The sequence below is a fragment of the Mustela lutreola genome, chromosome 10, assembly GCF_030435805.1.
Source record: "Mustela lutreola isolate mMusLut2 chromosome 10, mMusLut2.pri, whole genome shotgun sequence".
Classification (NCBI taxonomy): domain Eukaryota; kingdom Metazoa; phylum Chordata; class Mammalia; order Carnivora; family Mustelidae; genus Mustela; species Mustela lutreola.
This window is the reverse complement of record NC_081299.1, coordinates 52932320-52952906: the sequence shown is the minus strand read 5'-3', so window position 1 is coordinate 52952906 and position 20587 is coordinate 52932320. Positions and strand designations below refer to the sequence as shown.

Genomic DNA, 20587 nt, shown 5'->3' with positions numbered 1-20587 from the left:
CGGAATCTATAAAACAAATGAATAAACAAAAACAAACAGGTACCTGACTGGCTCAGTCTATAGAGTGTGTGACTCTTGATCTCGGAGTCATGAATTTGAGCCCCATGCTGGGCATAGGCCTTACTTAAAAGAACAAAAACACTGTGGGGGGTTAGGAAGCCTGATGGTGGGTGTTCCGAGGGCATATATTGCATGGAGCACTGGGTGTGGTGCATAACAATGAAATCTGTATCACTGAAAATAAATAAAAATTAAATAAATAAAATTTAAAAATTAAAAAAAATACAGAGAACAAACTGGTTGCCTGAGGGGAAGAGGGGAGGATGCGCAAAATATATAAAGGGAATTAAGAGGTACAAACTTCCAGTTTGTACTTATGAAGTAAGTGATGGAGATGAAAAGTACAGCATAGGGAAATACAATCCGTAATGTTGTATGGTGACATACGGTAACTACACTTAATGTGGTGAGCACTGGGTAATACATAGAATTATGGAATCAATATTTTGTATACCTACAAAAAAGTTATACACCTGAAGTGTAACACTGTATGTTAATTACACTTCAATTAAAAAAATGGAAGGCTACCAAGCCTATAAATATTTATTATAGCATAACATATTAGAAAATCTTTATAAAATAATGTCTTTAGTGACATACATATAAATTATGTGATTATAATTTAGGATACTAATGTTATCCTCAGAAAATACATCGTGTGAGTAGCATTTGTATGACTTAGCGCTTCAGAATTTCAGAGATTGGGGTGCCTCGTGGCTCAGTGGGTTGAGCCTCTGCCTTCGATTCAGGTCATGATCTCAGGGTCCTGGAATTGAGCCCCGCATCGGGCTTTCTGCTCGGTGGGGAGCCTGCTTCCCTTCCTCTCTCTCTGCCTGCCTCTCGGCCTACTTGTGATCTCTGTCTGTCAAATAAATAAATAAAATCTTAAAAAAAAAAAGAATTTCAGAGATTATCTTAAGAATGAAAAGACAGTAATCTTGTTTAATAATGCACACACTTAGAATCAAAATGAAACTAGGTGATTAAAATTGAAATCTTACCTGTTCGCTTATTTCTGTCCACATAACAATACTTTAACTCATAGTCTTGTAATAAATCATGAACTTCCTGAAAGAGACAAAACATGAATTCAAATAAATACACAAGTGCAGTTAGTTGGGGGAACTGGGTGGCTCAGTCATTAAGTGTCTGCCTTCGGCTCAGGTCATGATCCGGGGGTCCTGGGATCCAGCCCAGCATTGGGCTCCCTGCTCAGCGGGAAGCCTGTTTTCCCTCTACCACTCCTGCTTGTGTTCCCTTTCTCACTCTGTCAAATAAATTAATAAAATCTTTAAAACAAAACAAAACAAAAACAAATGCAGTTAGTGGATAATCCAACTGTACAAGCCAACCACTAACCACTACCATCTGCTATGTGAAGAACCTTTCATGGATCTCCATTATTTGTTTAACTTAAACGCATTCCATGCCAAGTATGACATCAACCTACCTCCCCAAGCATATCTCCCAGTACATAACCTGCACATAGATCATGTTTCTGCTCAATGGGCATTCACTATTCCACCAGGATGTCATGCCCAGTCCTCACTCTGAATTGCTACTCATGCCGATACCTTGACCTTGCATGGTGCAAAGATACCACTAAAGCTCCTGAACATCACCTGAAATCGCATACATCCTTTGAAATCCCACTCAAATATTCTTTCATGAAGTTTTCCTCCAATTTTATTTATTTACTTACTTGCTTATTTATTATGATTAAGAGAGAGAGTGTGCAAGCTGTTGTGGTGGTGGGGGGGGGAGGTTTGGCAGAGAGAAAGGGAAAGAGGGACTCCCAAGCAGTCTCCACGCTCAGCATGGAGCCCAATGTGGGTCTCAATCTCATGACACTGAGATCACTACTGGAGCTGAAATCAAGAGTTGGACGCTTAACCAACTGAGCCACCCAGGTGCCCCAGGTTTATTCCAATTCTTTTCTGTGGGATATGACCTCTATCACCTCCATGCTAACAATGGTCATATTTTATTTATGCCTGTCTGACAGAAATATTAAAAATTTCTTTGTATATGACACATAACTGAGTTTTTAAGAAGTAATACACTTGTAGATGCTGTAATATCAGCAAAGAGAATAGATACAGGTAGACGCAAACCTAGAGATCCCTGGGTATGAAAACAACAACCGCCACCAAGGTATATATGTAATTCAATTTAGTCCCGCTTGGCTCCCTAAGGTGTTGAAACTGGCTTTCCTATTCATTCTGTTTCCATTATTAATCCAGTCTGAACTTGTTTATGCTGGTATCAATTTCACCCACCTGGGGTCTCAAAAAAGCAGATTTCTATTCCTAATCCTTCCTGTTAAACTGACAACACTTAAGTACAGGAACTATATTTCATATATGTGTGTATACCTTGTATTGCTTAGCAAATACTAGGCACTCAAATATACACTAAAGTGAATACAATTATTTTGTCACTGAATTGATATGTGGCCTTAGAAAATTTACTCATAATACACACAGATGGAATTACTATTTTCTAAAGGAACTGGACTATCACATAGGTGGACATTCTGATCCTAGATTGGAAAGTTATAGCTGATCTGTTTTATCTTGCATATGAATAAATTAAACATATACAAGTGCCAATACGCTAAGTTCACAACAGAAACTAACTCAATAATAATTCTTAATCTTGCCATTAATATAGTTAACTTTCATTTCACTTTTACTAAGTCACCCTTTTTCATTAAAAATCAGGAAACCAGGCCTGACAATGACAGGGCTATCCTACAGAAAGGTGCATGCTCTTGACTCTTGATCTTGGGGTCATGAGTTCAAGCCCCTTGTTGGGTAGAGAGATTACTTAAATAAGTAATTTTAAAAAGGGTGGGAGCACCTGGGTGGCTCAGTTAAGAGCATGTGATTCTTGCTCTCAGCATTGTAAGTTCAAGCTTCATGTTGGATGTAGAAATTAATTAAAAATAAAATCTGGGTAGCAGAGTGGTGCAGCGGAAGCGTGCTGGGCCCATAAAAATAAAATCTTTCTTTTTTTTTTTTTTTTAAAGATTTTATTATGTGTCAGAAAGAGAGAGAGATAGCACAAGCAGAGGGAGCTGCAGGTAGAGGGAGAAGCAGCCTCCCTGCTCAGCAAGGAGCCCAATGCAGGACTTGATTCCAGGACTCTGGGATCATGACCTTAGCCGAAGGCAGATGTTTAACCAACTGAGCCACCCACGTGTGGCTTAAAAATAAAATCTTAATAACAAAACAAAACAAAACAAAACCTTTACAGAAAAATAAATAAATAAAAATCAGGAAACCTCAGCAGAGCAAAATCAAATAACTCGCTGAGGGGAGATTCACCAGTCTGGCACCTTTAACCCCTATATCATCCTACTGGATTCCTTCCAGAGCTAACTAAAAAGAGTATACTACCACCAATAGTAACAAAAACAGTATTATTACTGCCCTAATAAGTGATCACATGGAAATGGAAAAAAAATGTGGACAGTTCCAAGTTGAGACAATATTTTCCCTTTTAACACAATGCAAGGGGGAAAAGAATGATATAATAGACAAAGTATAAAAACATAACGCTGGGTGGAAAAAAGATAATCGCCTATGATAAGAAATTAGAGAAAGGTGAAGTTGGTAGTTTAGTATTCTCTATTAGTAAATCAATATTAGGTATGTTTTAAAATATATATATACTACAGTTCATATAATACGGTTTGATGAATTATACAGTAGTATGATCAATATACAGATTAGTTTACATCTTGCTATGGTAGTTTTTGTAAGCTTCAGTGTTTCCTTGGACTCAACGCATACAGTGTATTCATTAAGATGATCGAATTCTCTCAATAGCATAGCGTATACGTCTTGCCAATCGACTAATTTAATCCTTAATATAGAAGGTGGCTCAGTTTTGTTTGAAGGGATCCAGTGTATGCTTTTAGTTGCACAGACTCTAATCTCTCATTTCACTGTTTAACAGCTGTCGAATGCCAGATAAAGAAAACATGACACTGCTGCTCACATTATCAAGTATCTTTAAACAAATGACGTTATGTTACTCGTTCAGCTGACAGAATTACCTGAGAGAGATCTTACGTATTCAAAGATGCATTTTGCAACTTAAAAATTTTATTTTTAAAATACCTCTCTTTCAAATTATAGCTTTTCTATGCACCAGATGTGGGATACAGAGACTGCCAACTGGCAAACCTTACAAAGCTTTTTGCAAAGAAAAAACAACAACAATTATTTTCCCCCCATGTCCTGGTTGATTTGACCCAGGCAAAAGTGGGTCACCCCTCAATTTGAGCCTCAGTAAGTTGGCCAAATTAAAAACTTAAAACCTGAAAGAGAGTCCTAACAACAATTTGCCAGAATTCTACTACGCTCCACCACACAGAACCCAAACAAATAAAATTATCTCTATTCTACTCTAACTTTATGACATTTCTATTAAATTACAAGTTAATTTTAAAGAATAAAGTAGCACCTTCTGGCCAGGAATATCAGTTACAAATTTCTCACAGTAAGATGAATTCATCAAAACTAATAGTATTAGAGAGCTTTGGCAACCTATTTCCAGACCACATTCCTTATTACTTCCTGGAATTAAACAAAAAGTTTTACACATACAAAATATCTCCTTGGGAAAGAACTGACAACCACAATGAAACCCAGCCTTAGTTTTAAGCTTTAATCACACTGTCTTCTAAGTCCTTTTCCAACCTACTTTGATTTATTTCTTTTTCCTAAGAAAATCTTTCACAGATTAAAGCACTCTAATTTCAAAGTCCACTCTTTTGCGGGAAAAAAATACACTTTTGCTACTTGTCCTTGAAAATGTTTAATGATTTTATAATACAAAGATATTACCTGTAACATATTAAGTTATGAGGCATAATAATGAAATCAGCACCTGGGAACCCATCACCCAACCTGAAGACTGGAACATTAGCAACACTATTGCGTCGACTTCTGCATTCCTTTGCTAGCCCATCCGACCGCCTTCCCCCATGGCTGGAGTTCCTAACATAGGCATGTATTCCTAAACAATTTGTTGATTCATTTCACTTGTTTCTGAGCTTTAGAGAAATGCTATTATGCTATTTTTAATCTTTTATTTATTTATTTATTTAGGTGCCTTGCTTTTTTAATACTATGCTCCAAAAATTCACTTGTGTTCTACCTGGCCATTTATTCACTATGGTTTGATATTCTGTTCTATGCCTACAGTATGATTTATGGATCCATTTTTCTTTTCTACCAGTGAATATTTGGTTTGTTTCTAGGTTGCTTTGCTACTTCCGTATTTTAAAACTACTAACACAGTTTTTAAAAGTTTATGTATTTCCTGGCATTCATGTGCAAGTTTCTGAAGGAATGAAATTTTGGGGCTGCACACATACAAATGATCATCCTTATAAGAAAGTGCCAACTTATGTGTTGGAATGGTTGTAGCATCTTATGTCCCCATCAAGAGTATACGAGAGTCCCGCTGACACATAACCATAAAATGCTTGGTGTTACCAGTTATTTAAGTTTTGTCAATTTAATTGATATAAAACTGTACCGCACTGTGATCTTAATTTGCATTCCCTTGATTAGTAAAGGTAGAGGATTGTGATGGTTAGTTTTAAACTGAGGTTTCCCAAAGAAGAAATCCTGCCTCAAGATGGTAGCACCAACATATGCCGGACTCTCTAGCCTACTGGTATACCTGACAGATTCTGGCCTTACCAGTTCCCACAATTAGTCAACAGCTCTATGTATATCTGTATATAATATAAACAGATGTTAATATAAATGTTACATATAAGCTCTTTCTTTGAAGAACTCTGATACAGGCATCTTTTCATGTTTATTTGCCATTTATTTCCCTTTCTGGAAAACACTCATCTTGATGGCCATTTTCCTATTGTATTTATCTTTTCTTTTATTGATTTATAGGAGTTTTTCAAAATATATTCTGCATACTAATTCTTTCTTAGAAACTATTATAAATGTATCCCCCTACATTTTATTTGTGAGTTTTTTCTGATGAAGAGAAATTTGTCATAGAAGCCAAATTTGTAATTCTTCCCTTTACCATTTGCATTTTGTGTGCCTTAAGAAATCTTTTCCGGGGCGCCTGGGTGGCTCAGTGGGTTAAGCCTCTGCCTTCAGCTTGGGTCATGATCTCAGGGTTCTGGGATCGAGCCCCGCATTGGGCTCTCTGCTGAGTGGGGAGTCTGCTTCCCCCCTACCCCCATGTGCCTCTCTGCTTACTTGTGATCTCTCTCACTCTCTGTCAAATAAATAAATAAAACCTTAAAAAAAAAACAAAAAAAAACTTTTCCTACCCCAGCCATGAAGGCATTTTGTGCTCCAACAGTTTTTAAATTTTCCTTCTACTCATCAAGTTTGAGTCAGTTAGCCATGTTATGCTAGCTACAGTTTCCAGTACAATCTTGAATGGAAGTGATGCCAGCATTGTTCCTAATCTCAGGGGTAAAGTTTTCACTATTTCACCGCAGAATACCATTACTTTGGGTTTTCTAGATAATTTTCAAATTTGAGGAAGTTCTTTTCTATTCATGCTCGGTATGAGTTTTTATTAGGAATGGGTGTTAAACTTGATCAAATGCTTTTCCTGCATGAGTTGAGATGCCTTCAGTCCTATCTTCATGCAGAGATCTCCAAATTCTTACTTCTACCTTCAAACCTCTCTTCTAGGCTCCAAACCTATATATGCTATTGCTTGCTTGGAACTGCATTTCCATGTTCCACACCAGGTAATATGCTTTTTCTTTCTTTTCTATTTTTCCTTTGTGCCCAATGCAGGATTTATCATATAATATCTTTTTGTGATATTAGCTGAGTAAATGTGACATCAATTTTAACTTGGGTAAATTTTTAACAATTTTCAATGAAACTGCTTTGTTGGTAAGTTCATTTGAATACAAACTTCTTGCCAGGGGAACATTCTGATTTTGCCTTAAAAAAATAAATAAACTACCAGCTTCTTTTTATTAGCAGAATAATAGTAAGCATTATTTACTGAGTGCTCATTTTATCCCAGGTATTCTATGGACATTATCTCCAAACCTATTCAGTCCAAATGAGCTGGAATATATATGTTTTTATTTACACACACACACACACACACTCATGTGTGCGTGTGTCTGTGTGTGAAAAATTGGGACGAGTGTGAAGGAGAGAGAGAGAGAATCTTAAGTAGGCTCCATGCCCAGCACGGTGCCCAACTCATGGCTCAATCTCACAACCCTGAGATCATGATCTGAGCGGAAATCAAGAATCAGATGCTTAACAAACTGAGCCACCCAGGTGCCCCTATAATGCATATTTTAAAGATGAGGATACTGAGGCCTAGGAAAGTATAGTGCCTTGCTGTACACACAGTATGTGATGGATCTGTTATTCAAACCCAAGTTAACAGACTCCAGAGCAAACACAGTGACCCACTATGTGTATTGCATCTTAAGTGTCAGAACTGCAAAATAAAGTCTATGAAATAATCAATTCCCATCACATTCCTAAAGCTCACTGCATCATTGACCTCCTAATCTTGCCATGAAGATCAGGCCAAGAACAAGGTTTGAAAGATAGAAACCAAACCAACACAGTTTTACTTTCTGACAGCTAGAAATCAAATTGCATAGCTCCCTTGTTTAAATATTTCAGTGGATCCTCATTTTCCTTAAAATAAAATCCAAACTCCCTAACATGGCTTAAAGATATTTCATCATCCTCACACGGCCTTGCTTTAGTGCTTGCACATATTCAGCGCAGGGAAAGAGAAGCACATAACAGACAGCAAGCTCTCTGGTGTCTTCTTGTGATATGGTAAGAGATGAGGGTACTTTTTTAAAAATTTAAATTCAATTAACCAATTTACAGTACATCCTTAGTTTCAGATGTAGTGTTCAATAATTAATCAGTTGAGTATAACACCCAGTGCTCCTCACATGATGCCCATCACCCAATCACCCCATCTCCCCACCCACCTCCACTCCAGCAACCCTCAGTTTGTTCCCTATAGTTAAGAGTTTCTCATGGTTTTCCTCCCTCTGATGACTTCCCATTCTGTTTTCCTTCCCTTCCCTTACAGTCCTCAGCCCTGTTTATGTTCTAAATATGAGTAAAACCATATGATAATTGTCTTTCTCTGACTTTTTTTTGCTCGACATAATACCCTCCAGTTCCATCCATGTTGATGTAAATTTTAAGTATTCATCCTTTCTGATGGCTGAGTAGTATTCCACTGTATATATACACTACCTCTTCTTTATCCATTCATCTGTCCATGGACATTTTGGCTCTTTCCATGGTTTGGCTATCGTGGACATGGCTGCTGGGAACACTGGGGTGCAGGTACCCCTTCAGATCACTACGCTTGTACCTTTCGGTACATTAAAATAATTATTCACCATGACCAAGTGGGATTTATTCCAAGGCTGCAAGGATGATTCAACATTAGCAAGTCAATCAACATGATACATCACATTAACTAAAAAAGGACAAGGACTAATGATCCTCTCAACTGATGGAGAAAAAGCACTGGTCAAATACAGGATCCTTTCTTGATGAAAACTCTTCACAGTAAAAAACAAACAAACAAACAACCCTCTTCACAGCGTAGGGATAGAGGAATCATACCTCAATATCATAAAAGCCATCTATGAATATCATTCTCAATGGGGAAAAACTGAGAGCTTTTCCCTTAGTTCAGGAACATGGCAGGGACGCCCACTCTCACCACTGCTGTTCAACACAGTACTAGAAGTCCTAGCCTCAGCAATCAGACAACAAAAAGAAAGAAATGGCATTCCAATTGGCAAAGATAAAGTCAAACTCCTACTTTTCACAGATGACGTGATACTTTATGTGGAAAACCCAAAAGATTCCACCCTAAAATTTCTAGAACTCATGTAGGAATTATGGCAGGATATAAAATCAATGAACATCAGTTGCATTGCTATGCACTAACAATGAGACAGAAGAAAGAGAAATTAAGGAATTGATCCTATGCACAATTGCACCCAAACCGTAAGATACCTAGGAATAAATCTAACCAGAGACGTAAAGGATCTGTGCTCCCAAACCCACAGAATACTTAGGAAGTATTATATACTTGAAGATGACACAAAGAAATGGAAAAACATTCTATGATCATGAATTGGAAGAATAAATATTGTTAAAATGTCTATGCTACCAAGAGCAATCTACACATTCAGTGCAATTCCTATTAAAATACCATCAGGATTTTTCACAGAGCTGGAATAAATGATCCTAAAATTTGTATGGAACCAGATAAGATCCTAAATAGCCAGAGGAATGTTGAAAAAGAAAAGCAAAGTTGGTGGCATCACAATGCAAGACTTTAAGCTCTATTACAAAGCTGTCATCATCAAGACAGTATGACTGGCACAAAAACAGACACATAAATCAGTGGAACAGAATAGAGAACTCAGAAATGGATCCTCAACTCTATGGCCAACTAATCTTTAGGGGCTATTTCTACTGGATCAAGTCCCCACCCTTAGGACTTTTTAAACTTTAATTACTTCCACAGGTGCCCATCTCCAAATATGGCCACACTGGGTGTTAGGTCTTCAACATGTGAATTTGGAGGAACACAAACATTTAGTCCATAACAGATGCCTTCATGAAAAGGCTGATTCTAGGGCTGGAGCACAGGAAGTGCAAAATAAGTCACAACATCTTTATGTTAAAAACAAAGGCAGGACTCAGCAAATGACAGTAACATGTCACAAGGACATCAGACCCTTCCATAAGTTTGTGCTAGAATTAATGACTAGTCTCCAAGGAATTGTGAATGGGAAAAGTGGTATCTTTAAATGAGTGATGGAGCAGATGTCGCTTTAAGCAGATGATCAAAGTTAACATCATTGGTAGTAAGTCACGTTTCCCCTAAAATGATGTGATCAGAAGTGTACTTCACCTCTGTGGAATTCTTACCAAAATTCCATAACACTTATCTCTCATGAGAAAATCATACAAACACAAATTGAGGGGCATTCTAAAAGATACTTCACCCAAACTGTCAAGATCATATAAAACAAGGAAAGATGGAGGCACCTGTGTGGCTCAGTCAGGTAAGTGACTGCCTCTTGATTTCAGCTCAGGTCATAATCTCAAGGTCACATGATCGAGCCTCCTGTTGGGCCCCATGCTCAGCACAGAGCCTGCTTGTCCCTCTCCCTCTGCTCCTTCCCCCACGCACTCACTCTCTCTCTCAAACAGATAAATAAATAAATAAAATCTTACAAAAAAAAAAAAAAACAAAACAAGAAGGAAAGACTGAGGAACTGGTGCAGATGAGAGACTAATGTGAGATAACAACTGAGTGCCACGTGGCACCCTAAATTGGAACTTGGAACAGAAAAAGGACATAGGAAACCTAATGAAATCCAAAGTCTTAAGTTCAATTAATGATAATGTACCATGTGTTAATGCCTTAGTCCTGACTAATGTACCTTGGGTATTTAAGACATATTATGAATGGAAACCGGGTAAAGAATATATGGGAACTCTATGTGCTACATTTGTAGTTTTTTCTTTAAATTTTAAAATTATTGAAAAATGAAAGATTTAAGAAGAGGATTTGAAAGATTTCAAAGAAATCTTCATTTGAAGAGGAAAATGAAAGATTTAAATCTTTAAAATGAAAGATTTAAAAAGCCAGCACAACCGTACAATGCAAAAGGAGCCAGCTTGAAGAAGCTCCCACTGCCCAAATCTAAAATAATTTAAGCATGAAAGTAGGTAATCGTATTAATGAAATATAACTCATTAAGTAACAGAGGAACCCATAAGCCCATTTTTAAATAAATTAGTAAATAAATTAAACACTTGAAAGGGAATAGAATATTCACACAGTCTTAATTAATGTGCCCCCCTTTAAAATCCTTATTAGTTGCAAAGGGAAAAAACTTTGCATGGAGAAGTCTGGCAGATCCCACTTCAATAAAAATCAACCAAAACAATCAAAGTTAACTTCAGCAACAATGGGCCAAAATCTAAAACATGCACCACCCTGTGATATTCCTGCCAAGGATAACTAACTTGAATCTAATCATGGAGAAACATCAGACAACCCCAAATTGAAGGACATTCTTTTTTTTTTAATATTTTATTTATTTATTTGACAGGCAGAGATCACAAGTAGGCAGAGAGGCAGGCAGAGAGAGAGGAAGAAGCAGGCTCCCTGCTGAGCAGAAAGCCCGATGTGGGGCTCGATCCCAGGACCCTGGGATCATGACCTGAGCCGAAGGCAGTGGCTTTAACCCACTGAGCCACCCAGGCGCCCCTTGAAGGACATTCTACAAAATAACTGGCCTACCAAACTTCAAAGGGGTCAAGGTCATAAAAGTCAAGCAAAGATGGAGGACTTATTCCAGACCAAAGAAGATTAAAAAGACAACTAAATGCAATACATAATTCCAAACTGGATTCTTTCACTATGAAAGACCTTCATGGGACAACTAGCAAAACTTAAATGTGATCCAAGGATTAGGTGCAATTATTCTGACTTCAATGGTAGTGATGTGGCTGCCTAGACAATGTCCAGTTTTGTAAAGTACATGGGGTGGTAAAGCATGGTGTCAGTGTTCACTCTTGAATGGTCCCGGTGGGGGGAGGGGAGTTCTTCATATTATTCTTTTCTGTAAGTTTGAGAGTATCTCAAAATTTAAAACCTCACAGATTCACATGTTCTTGTTTATTGCTGTTACCTTTACACTAGATCAGGCTATAAAAAGCCCACAGGGTTGAAAGTCAGAGTCATGGAGACTAATCTGGAATCAAAAGCAAGCAGTTAAATGTGTGGGTAATAGAAAATACAAAGTCCAAGAAATAAAAGTAAGCTGGGAGCTAGGAGCAGATAATCACAGTAGTGAGTGGAGGCGGAAAGATAAAAAGCCCAGTTGACTGGGGGCAAAAAGGGTCCGATGGGGTAGGGTAAGGGAGAAGGAGGAGAGGCAGAATTGATGCCTGCAAATACAGGCAAATTCAATGCATTCTAATGTTATTTTGGCGTTCAAATGGTAACAAACATTAAACAGAAAGCTTCAAACACAAAGAAAACGTACAAGCAAGCACAGGGAAGTGAGAACTAAGCTCACACACCTAAAGATAATGACAGCAAATAAGCACAAAATGCATAAAAAACAGGTTTAGGGGCTCACAATGAGTTAGGGACTCAGAAGTTTAACAAAAGAGAGAAACTTGTTTCTTATCAATAAATACTTATTGTGAAGAACACTGAACAACACATGAGTCTTCCCATGTTTCAAAGAGAAACATTCTTTAAAGAGAAACAGTCTTTGACATTGAATAAGTGTTCGAGGGGGAAATAACACACTGCCATTCCTTGTAAACTTCTGTGCCAGGCATAGTGCCTAAAAATATCCGTTGGTACTGCTGGGTGGCCAGAGAGCAAAGAGTTTTTACATCAAACATGAAGCGACACAGTTGACTTTAGGAAAGAAAATTAAGGAGCCTGATTTCTATTCTTGCCTAGATGGAGGACCCCCCCCCCCCACCTTGGCCTAAAGGTGGCCCACAACAGTGTCTGTTGACAACTCTTCAAGCAGCAGCTCTGGATCTGCTCAAGTGATCTCTACTCAGGTGAAGTCCCACAAACATGATCAAACGATATCTGCCTGGAAAGGCACTTCTCAACCTGGGTCTGAATTCCCCAGCGAGATCAGGCATAAGTTATAAGAGATTCACAATCCCTTGAACTTGCGTGTAAATCATTGTGTGTCTATGAATATTAGCACTTCCAGGAGAGAGGGTTTATGGCTTTCAACCTACTCCTAAGCCATAAACAGTTGACTGAATTATTGTAAGTAACTGGGGTAACATCATTGCCAAAAAAGCCAGCACAACCGTACAATGCAAAATTTGCTCATTTCACAGATCAATCCTGAGGGCTTCGGCGTGTCAGACATATGTCTAGAAATCTAACATTTGAGAGCAAAGTAGGTGGGTGGTACTCTTCTGTTTCAAATTTCCCTTGGAACAATGTGTCAGGTTCTAGGTGAAAAATTTGTGATACAAAGGTAAATATTACGCAGTCCCAGTCCTTTGAAACACATTATAATGTGTGCAAAGGGGAATTACAATGATAATACAGTGCAGGATAAGAATATGAGCTTTGAAAAAAAAAAAAAGAAAAAAAGAGAATATGAGCTTTGGAATCAAACAGACATTAGTCTTTTCTACTCTACTGCGAATTAGTTGAATGACCTTGGGCAAACTTCTTGGCATTAATCTTGCATCTGTTTCCCTACCAATAAAATGGGAATGAGTAATTCTAATCTTATAGTCTTGAAATGAGGATTAAGTACAGTATAAACAAAAGTAAGCAAAATGCAACATATAGTATCTGGCAATAATAGGTACCCAATAAAACAAATGGGTTATGGTTGCTCTAGATATCCAGAGGAAAGAGAAATTTGTTCTGGCAGAGGGATTACAGGAAGACCTCAATTAGACAACCATGCTCCTGTTTTAAGAGATACAATGACAAAGTGGTAGTGGTGTGTGTCCAGGGGAAAATAAATAAGACTGCAAGGAAATCTGGACTCCTAAAAACTAGTGGTTTGGAGGAATTGAAGTTATAAGTTAAAAATCAATGCCATAAATTCTCTCTGTATTATGGGAGGAGAGAACTTGTATCAAGAAATCAAAATTTCAGGGAAATTAACTTACATATTCAGTATAAATAAGATATTTATAACAAAGCTAACTGAAGATGGACTAGGATAACTTACCAAGAGTGATGTCTTTGAAAGTAAAGGTTAATACCTTTTAACAAAGTGTACAAGAATTCATGTGTCAAGAGCTCTAAATTAGCTGTACATAGTAAGCAGAAGTGTCAGGTAAAATGTCTTCTACCATCCCTTCCAATACGGAGATTTTCTGCTTTTGTTCAAAAATCAAAATTCTGTAGTAGGATACTAATGGTTGGTTGTAACATAAGACCCAACTTGAAATTCATGAAAGAACTTAGTGACTTGTATAACTATGAAATCCAGAGGTAGGTTTCAGACATAGTTTGATCAGGGCTCCCGTCCAGTTTCTCTACTCTGTTTCCCTTTGGATCAGTCCTTCTTTGGATTTCTGTTTCTGTCCCCAGATTGCCAGCTGCAGTCAGGGCAGTATGTCTCTGCACTTGTATCCAGTGAGAAGAAAGAGAATCCCCTACCTTAACAAGCCAACAAAGGTTCTAAGCTTCTTATTATATTGGGTTGAAACAATCACTGTGGCCAAGGCACTGTGACATACTGGCTGGCTTAGGGCCAGGTTATTGCCCATACTGTAACCAACTCTAATGCCAAAAGGGAAGAACACTGTGTGTTGGTTTATGTCACCCAAACAGGTGAGGGTAATCTCTATCAAACTGACCCAAGCCATATAAGCTGGTAAATAATGAGGGAAGAGTAGAGCCTCAAAGAAAAATCTGGGTGTTATTAGGAAAAACAAAGAGAAAGTAAGGAGACTGGGTAGGCAACAGCATCAGGTTCTCAGCACAAAACATATGGCATACTTAAACACTCAGTAATTGGAGAGAATTTTTAAGAGAGACTACTTACAAAGGCTTAAAAAAAAAAAAAAAGCCTATGGATAGCAAGAGTCCCAAAGAGGCAAAGGCGATGATTACAACAACCACGAAAGCTTAATTGCATGAAGGACACCATTGGAAAGAACCATGACCTTTGAAAGAGGAAACAGCCAGCCCAGGGTATCCCAGCAGAAAGGGAGCTGGGTGAATAAATGCTCCAATCTATCTCTCCTCCACTCTTTGATCTCCCACTGGTGGGTCTGGCCAAATGCAACCTAGAAACCAGAGGACAGAGCCTTGTCATTGCAATCCACAGTAAGATAAGCCTCCCAGGACACAGCGCAGGTAAGAAGGATGGAGACAGATCTGGAGGAACAAATGAAAGATATTCAGCACAGCAACCAAGGACAAGCCTCTGCAGATAAGGATAAGCCCAAATATACAGACTAGTGTTCTGAATTTCCCACTTCTCACTTCTTACCCCTTACAGTGCACATCATCCCCTTAGAGTAAGGCAATTACCTCCCTAAGCCAACAATAAACAAATAGAGCCAAGGTTTCAGATAAGCAATTTTAAAATATTTAACCTATAGATAATTTTGTTTTATCTACATTTTAACATTCCGGGGGCGCCTGGATGGCTTGGTTAAGCATCTGCCCTCAGCTCCGGTCAGGACCCCGGAGTCCCAGGATCAAACCCTGGATCTGCTTCTCCCTCTGCCGCTCCCTCTGCTCGAGCTCGTTCTTGCTTCCTTTCTCTCTCGCTCTCAAATAAATAAAATCTTAAAAAAAAAAAAAAATTCCTGGAGCACCTGGGTGGCTCAGTCGTTACACATCTGTCTTAGGCTCAGATCATGATCCCAGGGTCCTGGAATCGAGGGCTGCATCAGGCTCCCTGCTCCACAGGAAGCCCACTTCTCCCACTCCCGAGCTTCTGTTCCCTCTCTCACCGGGTCGCTCTGTCAGATAAATACATAAAAATCTTAAAATAAAAAACATCCCTTTACTTGCCTGTTTCAGCTGGTCTAAGCAGAAGTAAGCATAATAAGAAACGGGCTCTGGTAGCTCCTAAGGACAGCCAACTCTTCAGAATCTTGTTTACTCAAAGAGCAATTGCCTTAAACACCGCTCTTTCTTGAGCACTGACATAAGGCACAAGTGCTCCCGTCCATGATTTGAAGCTGGGAGTGTTTCTCTTCCTGCACAAATCTCTTTACAGGTTATTGTAATAGTTAGAGTCCTCGTAAACTTCCAAAGCACCATAGCTTAAGTCGTTGTTAAAATGCTAACCAACAGCACTAAATATCCTCTACCATATTCTATGAGAAAACGTGGTACAACTCCAAAAAAATAATTCATGAGCATAAACTATTCATGAATTAGAACAGGGTCTGTAAATCACCTGACAGTCTTTGGGCTGCTTGTTAACACGCAGCATTGTGATGCTGGCCACCAAGTACTGCTCTCCGTGACTATGTTTCCAGATCAGAGAATAAGCATTGCTCAAAGACTTTTCAAGAATTCCTGCCAAGACAATAAACTTATTGAGCCAGTGGCGACCTAGAAATCTAGAAGATGTTCCTCTAGCAGCTTTCAGGGTCCTTGTTACATTGGGAATAGTATAATAAAACATGCAGAAAAGAGGTACAACTCATCATGAAATTCTGATTAACTATATTAGAAAATGATAACTTTTCAGGCATGTCAACTACACCATGAAAAGTAGCTTTTGGAAGTAAGCAAAATGGCATTCTGGATAAGAAAAATAGTAATTTCAAAATACAAAGATATCCCAGTATTATCAGGAAAAAGTGAACAATAGCCCAATACAAAAAGAGGCTGGAATTACTGAATAAAGTATTAGATGAAACAAATAATGTATATTTTAAAATCTTACAGTTAAAAAACAAAATGTATGTGAGAAAATTTGATTGGTTTTCAACCAGTAAGAAAGAAAAACAGGAATAAGTAGCTCTTAAAAAAAAAAAAAAATCAACTGGAGTTTTCTACATTAGGTGGTTTGTTATTCTAAAAAGTACTTGGTTGATAATACCATGCTTTCAAATGGGCCTCTGTGAATTAACCATCAAGCTTCTCAATTAACTATTATAATAAAGTACTTTGAAATGAAAGCTAATAATGCCCAGAGTGAGACAATAGAATGTTTCTTCTATTACGGATCCTGGCTGTTAGCCCTAAGCACTTCTCATTTTCTCTTAATTAAGCAAGAAAATCTTTTTCAGATTCTAAAATAAACACAACAAGAACATAACACATTTACACATACCTAACATGTTAGGAAAAAAAAGTAAATTCAAACAACATAGGGAGTCAATGCCACTGTCTTCTCTGTTTTGAAACCCCAGAATTAATAATTCTATTGAAACAGGACCAGGTTAACCAACAAATATATACAATGTGTAGGAAGGCAATTAAAAACACATATTAGAGGGGTGCCTGGGTGGCTCAGTGGGTTGGGCCGCTGACCTTCGGCTCAGGTCGTGATCTCAGGGTCCTGGGATCGAGTCCCACATCGGGCTCTCTGCTCGGCAGGGAGCCTGCTTCCCCCTCTCTCTCTCTCTCTCTCTCTCTACCTGCCTCTCCATCTACTTGTGATTTCTCTCTGTCAAATAAATGGATAAAACCTTAAAAAAAAAAAAAACACATATTAGGACATTACCTTAAATCAAAATTCTAAGTTCAGAGCTGTAAAAGACTATTCACACACACACACACACACACACACACACACTCACAATGGCTATTCTGATTAAGAAGCAGTGTTATCAACATTGTTTATTGCTTAATTATTCATGTAATTATAATTATTACAAATGTTTTTCATGATATGTTAATACAATTACATTCCAAAAACATAAACAATCAAAGACGTTACTATAAATATCCAAATCACAGTGGCCCAGAGTACCTGGGGCTCTAAGTAGCTTGAAAAAACTAGAGTAGAATCCAATGTAGGACTAAGAAGAAATGAGACTGCAAATATAGGCGGAGCCAAGTCACAAAAAGCCTAGAGTCTTAGATTTCTATCCTGTTATGTCACACTTTTCAAACTAAGGTCGGAGTACTCCGTGGTAATAAAGGAGGGCAGAAATTCACAGTGAGTCTTCCGTAAGTGTTAAGTTTATGAAAAACATTTGGAGGACAGTGAAATAAGTGTAAGTCACTGTTTTTCACATTAAATCCAAATTTATTCGTAGGACATAAAATTAATAAGAATTTTTCAGTCAGAACATGAAGCTTCAAAGCAATTTCATTCTTGGGGTAGGCTCGTGGTGCTCCACTATTCCTTACAATTTGAGGAAAAGAGATATGTTGAGGGACATTTGAGGAAGTGTTTGAGAAGCAGTGCTGGGAATATGGAGCCAAACCAACCAACCTACCTACCTTCCTTCCTTCCTTCCTTCCTTTCTTTCTTTCTTTTTTCTTTTTTTTTTTTTTCAGGAGAGTGACATGATTGGATTTGTGCTCTGGGGGAGTTCTCTCAGGGGAAGCAAAGCAGGATGGGCTAAAACACAAGACACAGGACAATAATGAGGGTAATTGACAAACAGAAGAAAAGTTGTAATAGTCTGGGCAAGAGATGAAAACGGACATGAACCAGAGAGGAGACTCTGAAGACATAGAGGGCTAGGAGGATTCAAGAAAGCGTAGGAGGTCAACAGACAGCACCTGACTACACAGTGACTTTTATATGAGGCAGCTTTTAAGAACTGCTTTTACCCAAAATTATAATTTGAGTAAGATTTATAAAAATCCTGCTTAATAAAGGAAAAACTCATGATTTAAAAATGTTAAAGGATATTATTGGGCTCCTAACTAATCAATTACCAATGGAATTTTTCTAGAGACATCACTATACAGCTTGAGAACTGAAGTTAGTAATAGCCTTCGTCCTTAATGTAATTAATATTCCAAAATAAATGAATGAATGAACCTATAGTCTTCTAGAAAAGAACAGGAATTTGATATTTAAATTATCTGATTACTCAACAACTGAACATAAATAACTTTTTCTTAAACCATGTTTAGTTATTTCACAAGGAATAAATAGGTAGTTTAGCCAAGCAATAAATGCTAAAAGGCACAAGATAAATCTCAAATCCTCATTTCTAATTGACAGTAAAATGCACCCACTAAGGCAATTAGAATTGTGAAGGGAAATAAAAGAGAAAATATAACAAATTCTTGCAAAACCTACTTATGAAAGTATTAGAACTTTAGAGTAGATTAAGTATATGTTAATTTTATTCAACCAACAATAGCAATGCTCAGTCTAATTAATCTGAAGACTGTCTTTTAATTGCTTTTAAAAATTAGTATACTATTCTACTTATTTAACTGGACCACATAGTTACAATTGTGAGCAGAAAACTAGCAAAGATACAAATACAGAAGATGACGGAAAAAAAAAATTACTCAAACAAATGTTATTTGTGTGCTGATATGCTTAGATTTTAAAACTACACATCAGAAATATTAAAAACAATGTTTTATAATATAAATTGTCATTGGAAAAAATGCTAGAACAAGTCTGGAAACGAATCTCTAGATCCTAATAACTTTTTTTTTCTGCTTTTAGATGAAATTCTTCAATTCTCAAAATAAACATGGCATAAGAATTTAACTTAACATAAAAATTTAAGATACTTCCCTTGGCAGTGGAAGACTCATCTAGATATGTAGATCTTATACCAATTTTATTCAATAGCTTATGCTTGCTACCTTACAGAAAATCCTAAGATTTAGGCCAAACATAAATTCATAACAGAGAAAGGATATCTCAAAAATAGAAATCAGTCTAAATCACATAAAACCTCTATCCATCACTCATGCCAAGTAATTAAAACTGTTCCCTTTTTTAGACCCTTTGGTATATTTTTTCATGTCTCTTAATGAGGGAAATGAGAAAGACACCAACAGCAAAAGAAGGATAGAGCCAACTGTCTAGAATGTTGTCTAAACATTTTTAGAATGCAAGGAAATACAACAAAAATAGATGACACTCCACAAAAATAATAAGACATTTCTCTCTCTTTTCCTAAATTATCTATAAACAGAGCTGCTATCCATTCAGGTTTTTGTTTTTTCCTTTTAACACCACCTGCCTCTACCAGGCATCCCTCCTCCTGAGCCCCTTTCCTGTCTTCTATTTGCATGGGTAGGAGAAATTGGCCTCTGTGAAATCAGTCCATTGCAGGTGTTCTTATAGGTAGCATCACAAAATACTACCTGACTGATGGGAAGTGGGCAATAATAGAAAGAGCTGAAAGAGGAATGAGATACATTGCTTTTTGAAACAAAATGGCCCCTCGTTTATATAGATTATAAGGTTATATGCTTTCATTTATTAAGGTGTAATTACATAATAATGAGGCATTGCCCTTATTATTTTACGGGTCTTATGGAAGAACTGCTGTGCAGTTATCAATAGCCAGCCCACTTGCAATTTCCTGTATCCTGTTAAACGAGGAACTACATAAATCGGCCCAAATCTCCCACTGCCAGGACAGACCACCCTCCCCCATCCACACAAAATACGTAATTTCAAGCTGTATATGAAATATACACAAACATCTAGACAATTAAGAAACATGGAAGTACATAGAAATGGTCTCTCTCTTTTCCTTGTGTGTGTGTGGGGGGGGGGGGTGTGAAACAAAAATGCATATGTATCCATAGGCACCAGAAAAGGGGGAAGGATACTACCTCACATTAACAATGGCTGTCTTTAAGTATCAGAAACACAGAAATATTTCCTTGCCATTGGTGACAAAATGGATGGACCTGCGGGGTATTAGGCTAAGTGAAATAAGCCAGACTGAGAAAGACAAATACCATATGATTTCACTTACACGTGGTATCTAAAAAACAAAAGAACATACAAACAGACTCACAGACACAGAGAACTGGTAGTTGCCAGAAGGGAGAAGGA

General features: G+C 37.7%; 1 protein-coding gene across 1 annotated transcript in view; it reads right to left on the bottom strand.

Annotated features, from left to right (window-relative positions):
* Positions 1-20587, bottom strand: part of RAVER2 (ribonucleoprotein, PTB binding 2) — a 91026-nt gene that overhangs the window by 68641 nt on the left and 1798 nt on the right. Inside the window, exon 2 of the mRNA XM_059137108.1 lies at positions 1062-1128. Within this exon, the coding sequence (XP_058993091.1) occupies positions 1062-1128 (67 nt within the window). The remainder of the gene's footprint in view (positions 1-1061; positions 1129-20587) is intronic.